This window comes from Heterocephalus glaber, unplaced genomic scaffold, assembly GCF_053883595.1.
Source record: "Heterocephalus glaber isolate CG9 unplaced genomic scaffold, H.glaber_assembly_v1.0 deba00001509, whole genome shotgun sequence".
NCBI lineage: Eukaryota > Metazoa > Chordata > Mammalia > Rodentia > Bathyergidae > Heterocephalus > Heterocephalus glaber.
Genome location: NW_028258325.1, coordinates 646,935 through 656,503, shown reverse-complemented (window position 1 = coordinate 656,503; position 9,569 = coordinate 646,935). Strand labels below are relative to the sequence as shown.

Here is a 9,569-nt window from a genome sequence, read left to right as displayed (position 1 = left end):
ACGCAGCTGCCCAATGTGCGCAGGCGCAGACCACTTCGCCTCACGCCTTCATTGGTGTCTGCCGGCGCCTGGTTTTGGCGGGGTGTCTCAGTGCGCAGGCGCGACATCCGCAGTGCGCAGGCGCTGAGCTGCCCACCGCGTTTGCGGGCCTCAGTGGCCTCGCAGACTCGCCGGGTATGGCCAGCTGGGTGTTCTGTAACCGCTGCTTCCAGCCACCCCACAGGAAGTCATCCTTTAGCCTGACCAGCTGCGGGCACGTGTACTGTGACGCCTGCCTCTGCAAAGGTCGGGGCAGGCTCGGGGGTGGGAACACCCAGGGGAGGCCCCGCGGCGGGACTGACGCCCCAGCCGGCAGGGCGCTGTGGCCGAGCGCCCAGGGCCACGCGCGGCCGGGATTGATACAGGCCGCAGGACCACGGGTGACCAAGACCCCGAGTGTGGAACGATCCCATAGAAAGTGGAGTCGGTCACCTTGGCAAGAATGGTTTTGAAGAAGATAAACAAAGCTAGGAAGAAGAGGTTGGGTAAAAGTAAAATGAAGGAGCTGAAGCTCGGCTGGACCAGGGACCGCTGTCCCCGGAACTGCAGAGGATGTCGTGAGAGTGGTGGGGACGAGACGCCTTTGAGGCCAGCAGCGCCGTGCTGCAGTGCCTGCTGTAGGGCCCAGGGCAGGGGCTGCGTCCCCTGTACTTATGGCTCTTGAAGCCTGAGGCCAACACAAGATCTAGTAGCTTGAGGTGATTTTTCCAAAAAGCCACAGTCACTGTGTGTTGAAAGCACACCAAGGGCAGGGCCCGCAGAAATAAAATGGTGCAGAGGGATGGGGCTGTGGGCAGAGCCCTGACCTGGCTGTCCAGGACCCATTGCTCATAAGCCCTCCTGAAATGCTGTGCATGTCTTTCTAGACTTTTCCCTATAGATGCAAGTGTTAAACACAAAAATTATACTTGCATATGCCACTTAGTAATCTACCTTTATTATTTTCTGGGGCTCTTTCTCTGTTGAAATAAAAATGTATCATCATTTTTAAGGTTGTGAAATATATATTTTAGTTCCCATACCTTAAAATTATTTGATTCCCTGCTAAAGGACAACTGCTGTCGTTCACTTACTTTTTTTTACCTTGAAGTTCATTCCGAGGGATGGGGTTGCTAAACTGGGCGTATGCCCATTAAAGTGAACCAAACTTCCCCCCAGGGAAGGCATGCCCATTGACTGAAGGACCCAGCGTTGACTTGGGAGCACCTGTTGTCCCCTCATTAGTGGCCTGGCTTTTCTTTTCTTACATTTATTGGCTATTTACTGATTGCTATTGGAGTCCTCTCACAGTCTTTTATTGGAATATTTGTTTCAGTTGTCTTAGAAGCACTATTTGTCAGCTATCAACTACTTTGTCAGTGAGCTGCAAGTGACTTCCTCTATAGAAATCTCTCAATCCTTCTCCCAAAGCAGAATGCTTAGATTTTTATGAGTCAGCTCTGTAATCTTTCACTGCAGGATTTCTGGGTGTGATGGTGTATAAAAGGAATTTCATTTCTCCAGAGTCCATAGTGAAAGAGAGAGGGGGAGGAACTGGTGTCTTGAATGTAGTTTAAGAGGAGAGGGGAGGAAGCCATTCTGGAGGCCATTGGAAGGGGACCATGCTTTCCAAACCAGGCCACCACACTCTTTGAGGTGGTGTGGATCTGAGGTGAGTGTGACTCAGAGGCAGCTGCCCTCTCAGATAGAAAGAAAGGAGGCAGAGTGAATCAGGTGGTTATCTGGCTCTTAGGTCTGGAGGAGAGGATGGGGAGTTGAGGTAGATTGTGAGGAGGGGGTTTGTTAGGGGGTTTTTCATTTGAGCATCAGCACAGGGACAGGGTGGGGGGAGCACTGAACAGAAGGTTCTTCCAGCAGTGCTACAGACCCAGCAGTGTTGGAATCCACACATTTGTGACTCCACATCTCAAGTGGGTTTGCCCCAGTTCTTGGCTGCACTGGACACCAGAAGGAAAAGAAGACAGCAGCAGGGCCTGCCCAGCTTTGGGGCAGGTATACTTCCTGGAAAGATGAGGAATGTGGAAACTGTGGGCTCAAGCTGGCTAGTGAAGAGCTCACAGGCATGAGAAAGTGGCAGGCCTCAGGGAAGGAGTTGAATGTAGGAAAGAGTACTGTGTTTACTGATGATGCCTAGGGAGGCAGCAGAGGTGCTGATTTGGAGCTCGGGACCTCCATGTGGAGAGCAGGTGGGAACAGCAAGAAGGCAAGCCAATGGAGCTGGGTCTCCAGATAATGATTACAATCCATGGAGAGAAAGATGGTGACGTAGGGCTGGAATCCCTCTGGATCTGTGGGAAAGAACTGGAGATTGGGCAGCAGATTGCTGGATGCTAGCAGGTGGAGCATAGTAACCTGTGCTCAGGCCTAGAGCTGGTCGCAGGTAGCAGGAGCTCAGGTAACTAGGCACCTAGTGCATGAAGGAGTGGTGTGTCCTGACGTGATACCTTGTGTGGTGGAGAGGTGAGACTGAGAGGGGCAGAGAAAAACTCATCCTTTGGGTGGAGTTGGAGCAGCTATTTTCATATTAAATATAGTCAAATTTTTAAAGTGAGATACCACTGTAAGACCTAATTGTAATGAATATAAGGAATAGATTTTTTTCTCCAGTGCTGAGAATCAAGCCCAGGGCTCACTTAGGCCTGGCAAGCACTCTGCTGCTGGGTCACATCTCCAGCCCTGGGATACAGCTGACCTTAAGTGTTGTCCATCTTTATGGCCTTGTTTTGCTGCATATTTGCAAACCAGGAGAAAGGGGTTGTTGCATAAATCACTGAACTGTATGCATACCTACAGCGTCATTCTCTCCCTGAATATAAAACCATTTAGGTGCCATAATCTTGCATATCTCTTGAAGAAACATAATTTAAAGACTGCATTTATACACATCTAAAAACTAGTATAACATAAAATCTGTTCTTATTTTATAGGCAAAAAGGATGAATGTGTGATTTGTAGAGTTCCTTGTCGTACAGTTTTACTCACAAAACATGTAAGTTGAAACCTGTTGAATTTGAGTATTTCTCTCAATAATATTTCCTTTCAATTTGAAATTTAATTTGTAGTCAGTTGTGGTATCTAGATTTTCCATTTGTTTGGTTGGATTAACAGCATATTGTGAGACTTCTGAAAATCAATGTGGAGTTAGGATTAGGTTTCTAAGACCTCACTAACTTCCTCTCTCAGCCATAGATTGACTTACTTACCACCTCTTGGACCAAGCTGTGTTCCTGGGAGTGAAAATGAGTTAGAAAGATTTCTTCAGCACAATACCAGCTCTTTAGGATGCAGTGGAGTTTGGTTTTTCATTGAGGTCATATGTGTGTAATTCAGAAGGTTTAATGACAGAAACTTAAAATCAGGTACAGTACTGCTGCCTTTGGCTTAAAACCATGCCTTTGGTTCTGTCTAAACTACATTAGTTTTTCATGTTCTTTGGTACAAACTTAGTTACAAACGATTGTTCTCTTCCTCCTCACTCTCTAACGTGTATGTTTGCTCTAATATCTTAAAATGTCATAATTCTTTTATTACAAATATAAAACAAAGTTACACAGAAGTTCAGACAATACAGAAAATTAATCTGAAGGTTCCCCAAATCCTGTTTCTGAAGACAACAACCTAGACTTCGGTGCCTATTGTGGTTTTTATGATTTACAAAAGTGTTTCCCAGGTGACATTATATTTGGGGCACCCTTTTTTTTTCCTTAAATTCTTTTAAGAATTTTGGTACATTTTAGGTAAACAATATGTTTACATTTATCACTGGGTGCTTGTACCTGTACATGATGTATCTTGGCTCTTATTTTTTTTCCCATTACCTGTGCGCGGGGCACCCTCTTTTAAAATTACTACATAATATGTATTTCAGCATTTTCCTTTTGATGAGCCTGTGGGGTTTTCGGCTTTTCAGTTTCAGAAAACCTCACAATGAACATTTTTTTTTTTGGTACCGGGGATCGAACTCAGGACCTTGTGCTTTCGAGGCAGGCAGCAGAACCACTGAGGTAAATCCCCGGCCCCACAGTGAACGTTTTTTAACAATCTCTCTGCATTTGTGAGAATATTTTTTGTTGCATAAATTCCTAGAAGTGAAAAAGAAAAGGAAAAATATTTAAGTGTTTGTATCTGTAATAGAAAGGGCCTATTTTCCTCCAGTGTGAGGCAGCATGAAGTCCCAGGAACCGTCTGTTTCTGCCATGCACTGCTCTGCAGCACTAAGCCGTGCCACACAGTCAGGCTCCAAGTGGAGCCTGGAAGGTACCTGACCCTTTCTCTGCCTTCATGGGTTGAATGTTCAGGTCACTTGTTTTATTCCTTATTCCCTAATAAATGTAACAGAGTTGTTTGCCAGGCACGGTGGCACATTACTGTGGTCCCAGCACTCGGGAGGCTGAGGTAGGAGGATCACTGCAAGTTTGAGACCAGCCTCGGCTACATAGTGAGTTCAAGGTCAGCCTGAACTGCTGAGTGAGACCCTGTCTCAAAAAAAAAAAGATGTAACTGAGGCTATCCATTTCCTTTTGTGCATTGTGTTTCTAGGTCACTTTTAGTACTGCTTTTCTGAATCATTTCTAAATAATCTCTAATTTGTTCTCTCTTTTCTTTCTATCTCTCTTTCTCTCTCTTCCTTTCCTTTCCTTTCCTTTCCTTTTTCCTTTCCTTTCCTTTTTCATTTCCTTTCCTTTTTCCTTTCCTTTCCTTTCCTTTTTCCTTTCCTTTCCTTTCCATTCCTTTCCTTTCCCTTCCTTTTTCCTTTCCTTTCCTTTCCTTTCCTTTCCTTTCCTTGTACCGGGGATCAAACGGGGATCCTTGCGTTTGTGACGCAGGCAGTGGAACCACTGAGCTAAATCCCTGGCCCTTTATTTCCTTCCTAACTCAACAATTATTTGAAAGAATACCCTTTAATTTCTAAATGGTTAGATCATGAGTCTCCAACCTTTTGGTTGTCTGGGCCAAAAGGAATTGTCTTGGGCTACATATAAAATATATAATGTAGTTAATGAATGTAAGTAGAAGAATTTCCTTTTAACAGTATTTTTATTATAACATTTTTTAGGGCCAGGGATTTAGCTCAGTGGTTCCGCCGCCTGCCTCGCAAGCGCAAGGTCCCGAGTTTGATCCCCGGTACCAAAAAAAAACCCCATTTTTTTACAAGAGGGTAACATAACCATAAAACTAGTGGAATATTTGACCTTGTTTTTGTAAAACTAATGCATCCATGTCTACTTCAATGAAAGTTATTGAAATTCTCAGTAAGTTCCCAAGGTGTTCATCAGGAATTTTTAATCAGTTTTACTCTTTGTATTCTTTGCCCCTGAAAATAGTTGTTCACAAATGTATGTAGTGCCAAAAAGCAATGGGATGAGTAAGGCATGATTGTGAAGCAAGGAATATTTTTCCTGGGAAGGTAGGTCTTATAAAAGCCTAGTAAAGAGGATTGGGGATTTGGCTCAGTGGTGCCGCCGCCTGCCTCACAAGCACAAGGTCCTGAGTTCAATCCCTGGGACCAAAAAAAGTCTAGTAAAGAGACATAATCAGATTTTTCTTTGACTTGAATGTCACTCTGCTCTGATTTATATCCAAATATTAATAAATAAGCAACCATTTATTTTTCTAGCATTAGCAATGTTGTATATGTAATCATGACATCATAAACAAAAAACTGTTTGTCTTAGTTAACTTTTCTCTTGGATGAGACAAAATACTTGACACTCACAAGTCAAAGATTTATTGTAGCTCACAGTTTGTAGAGGTTTCATTCCATAGTAGACTGGCTCCAAGGCAGAACGGCATGGTAGGAGGGCATCACAGAGCAGAAACAGTCCATGGGAGGAAGCAAGTTTCCCTTTCCTTTTTATCCCATCTAGGCTACAAGCCTTTTGGATGGTACCACCCACACCCAGGGTAGGCCTTCTCATTATCCGCACCTAGAACTATGATAAACCAATTAGTGAACTAATCCATTACCATGCCTTCTTAATCCCAGTATCACACACCCTAGGTCCAGCCACCTCCAAAAAGCCCCACCTATGAATGCATGAGGCTTTGGGGGGACATCTAGATAATAAGCCACAATTCTGTTTGATACATTTTGTACTTCCTCTGTCCCTGCTGCTAAAAAGGAATTTCAATTTATTATCTTGTGAAATAAGAACAATAAAACAACAAGCTCAATTTTAATAAATAGGAAAATCTACATATCTGCTTAATAACAGCAAATGCTTATGTTAACTGGCATACATATGTGTAGGTGGATTGAACACTGTTATTGGCAGTCACTGTGTTTCTCTTGCCGTGTGACATCTGGTATGCACAGGTTTCTGTCTGTGCCTGTGTGAGGTGAGCACAAGCGGCACAGCCAGCACTGCCCTGTGCCCTCCCTGCACTGCACTCTGGTCAGCTGTGCAGTGTGTGCCTGACTACTGAAAGCTGTCATGAAAGAAACCAGTAAGAACCACATAATGCTGTTAAAAGTGTATGATCCTGTGAAGCTCATTACCAGCTGTCCAGGGCCCATGCAGACCATGGGTTGGACATGCCTGGGTTAGATTTAGCTTCATGCCATTTTCATGGTTAAGTTTTAGTTTTATGGCATTGTGAGCTGAGAGGGTAACTATATGGTGTCTTTTTTAGTCAGCAGGATTCTCATTGTGGTTTGCATGTAGAGTTCTGCAGAAGCTTGGAAAGCATGTCTTCTGTTCTCCATGAGGGAGTGAATGAGGGAAGCTGTGGCAGCATTGAAGTGTGGCTACTTCTTTCTCTGGACCCCTGTTCTACACCATCACCTGGGGTGCTCCAGCAGCCTCCTCAGGGTCCACATCTCCCTCACCCATCTTCCTTCCCTGTGGGCCTTCCTGCTCTGCAGCCTGCAGCTGGTGGGCTCTGCCTGGGTGCAGATCAGATCCAAGCCTCCATGAGTTCCACCTCAGGGGGAAAGCCAAGGCCCCTGGTGCTCATGGCTCTGTGGCCCGGCCTCTGTACCCTCTTGGTCTCCAAGCTAGTGTCCCCAACCTGCTACTGCAGCTATGGAGCCTGGGGCTTCCACCCAGTGTCTGGCCTTTTGCTGCCTCTGACTGGAACATTCTCTCAGCATTGCTCCATCCTCCACAGCCATCAGGTCTCTGTGGAGAGTCATCTTCTTGGAGACTGTCCCCATCTGTGCTGTGGAATAGCTGTGTCTGTCTGTGACTATGACCTACAGCAGGAAAGACTAGTGCAGCACAGGGTCTGCTCTGTGAAGTGTCACAAGACAGTGTTTGTCTCCACTAAGTGTACCATCTTCTGATGGTTTCTACTCTGATCTGTTTCTTTAAAACAAAAGTTGTGTTATTAGATGATTTTACCTGACTAGCGGTGTTACACATCACTATACAAAAGGTACCCCCAACTCTGTTTGCCCATATACAGAATAACATAACATACATTCATCAATTTGCCATGAAAATGAGCATTATGGCTACACACTGGAAATAGAGCACCACTGCACTGAGCCTCTGTGGGGAGCAGGAAATGGAAGCTGGTGCCTGCAGGACAAGATGGGCCTGGGCCTCCAGGAGGAAAGGCTTTAGAGAGTCCAGAGCAGAGATGTGGTCCATCTCCTGAGGAGCCATGAGAAAGGATGCATTCAGGCAAGGCCTACCTGGTCTCTAGCAGAGGTGGAAAGGAATAAAGATCCCCTGAGACTGGAGAAGCCAGTTGCTTTTGACTCAAGTGGTAGAATTTTTTTTTCTTTTGGCAGTTCTGAACAAATTTAATGAGCAAGTCATGACAGGCCTGAGGGAGCTGGACACTTGAGCCACTGGGAAATGGGGTGAAGGAAGGTTGCTGAGTATTCCCAATTGTTGCCTTCAAACAAAATCGGGTGTGTTCAGGGTGGTATGGCCGTAGACTCAGTTGCCACCTTCAAATGGTAGAGTCATTGATTGATGCTACATTGTGCAGCTGGTGGTGGAAAGAGAGTCGAGCTTTCCTGCTGACGTAGGCACCAGCCCCTGGAAGGAAGCCCTCTCTCAGCCGCGACGGGGACCATAGCTGGGTTGGGCTCTAGAGGGGCAGCAGGATTCTGGCCTGCTCCTCTCTCAGTCTCCCGATGTCTCCAGCATCCACACCAAGGGAAACACCAGGCCCCCTTCACACCCACCTCAAGAAAACTGGACTGCTGGGAGTGGCCAGGAGGGACCCAGAGTATGGTGTCTAAGCCCCCTCCCAGTGTAGGCAAAACTACTCAAGTGGTAAAAATTTTGTCTGGAATTATGATAAGAGTTATGTCTGTGATAAAGGCCCCAGCAGCCCAGGTGGATGCTCTTCTTGTTCTAGTCACTTTTTCGTTCCTGAGACACTATGCCTGACACCCACATCTTAAAGAGAAAAGATTTATTTAGGCTCATAGTTTGTAGATGTTTCAGTCCATAGTCGGCTGGCTCCAAGGCAGGACAACAGAGGAGCATGGCAAAAGAGAGCTCATGGCTTGGCACACAGGCAGCAAAGAGCAAAAGGAGGAGCCAGAAAAGAAGATAAACCTTTCTAGGCCACACCCTCAGTAACCTGCCTCTTCCAACCAGCCCAGACCTCCTGACAGGAAGTCAGCTATAAGCTGTAATCCAATCACTGTCCTGTCGAGAAGCCCTACCTGTGACCACATGAGGCTCTTGGGGAACAGCTAGATAGAAACCAGCACACTTGTCATGCCCTTTCTATAATCCCCAGTGAGCTAGCCAGGATTTGGAGATGTGCATGTGGGTGTGCCCCAGAAGGCAGAGGGATTGCCCCTCCACCGCAACCCTCCCAGAGAAGGAGCCCTGGGCCCTTCTTTAGACGCTGTGTCCACTCTGCATTGCTGGGGGTTTCTCTAGTTGTCCAGCCCCAGGCCCTTTTGGATGTTGGTTTGTGGCAAGGACCTAGGGATGTGCCTGTCTTCTAGTTCAGGGGTTGCACACTATTATGGTTTAAATGTGAAGGGTCCTCCAAGCACTCATGCACTGAGGCTTTGATCCACAATGCAGCAATGTCCAGTGGTAGGGCCCTGACTTCATCCATGGGTTAATCCATCAGTGAGTTTATAGTTAGTGGGCTTAATGGGCAGGGCCTAGTTGGATGAGGTAGGTCACTGAGAGTGCATTTTTGTCCCAGCTCCTTCCTCTCTGACTCTCCCCTCTCTTTCACTGTTTCTGGCAGCCATGAGATGAGCAGCTTTCCTCCACCATGCCCTTCCATCGTGGTGTTTCTGCATCACTAGACACAAGGAGCATGAACTGAGACTGAGCCAAAATCTTTCCTCCCTTAAGTTATTTCAGCTATTTTGTTCCCGCAACAGAAAAATGACTGATACACTAAACTGGGACCCAAAGAAGAGGACAGCAACTCACCTGGCGACCTGAGCTTGCCATGTGGCAGTGCCTTTCAGGTGTGCCAGTGGGGGAGTGACTTTCTGTATTGGCAAGAAGGAAGCAGATACCAACAACCAGAATGAAACCCACGCATGTGGTTGTCCTCCGACCTGTTCCTCTCCTCCTGGTACCCAGAGTGATGAA

At 46.3% G+C, this 9,569-nt stretch overlaps 1 protein-coding gene and 1 pseudogene across 1 annotated transcript in view; one reads left to right on the top strand and one right to left on the bottom strand.

The window, feature by feature from the left end:
• The first annotated feature begins 83 nt into the window (after nucleotides 1-83).
• Rnf212 (ring finger protein 212) overlaps nucleotides 84-9,569 on the top strand; it is a 38,743-nt gene continuing 29,257 nt past the window's right edge. The window contains 2 exon segments of the mRNA XM_004847455.3: nucleotides 84-285; nucleotides 2,967-3,028. Coding sequence (XP_004847512.2) covers nucleotides 177-285; nucleotides 2,967-3,028 — 171 coding nt within the window. The 5' untranslated portion in view covers nucleotides 84-176.
• LOC147825043 (uncharacterized protein C17orf114 pseudogene) lies at nucleotides 7,942-9,425 on the bottom strand (annotated as a pseudogene).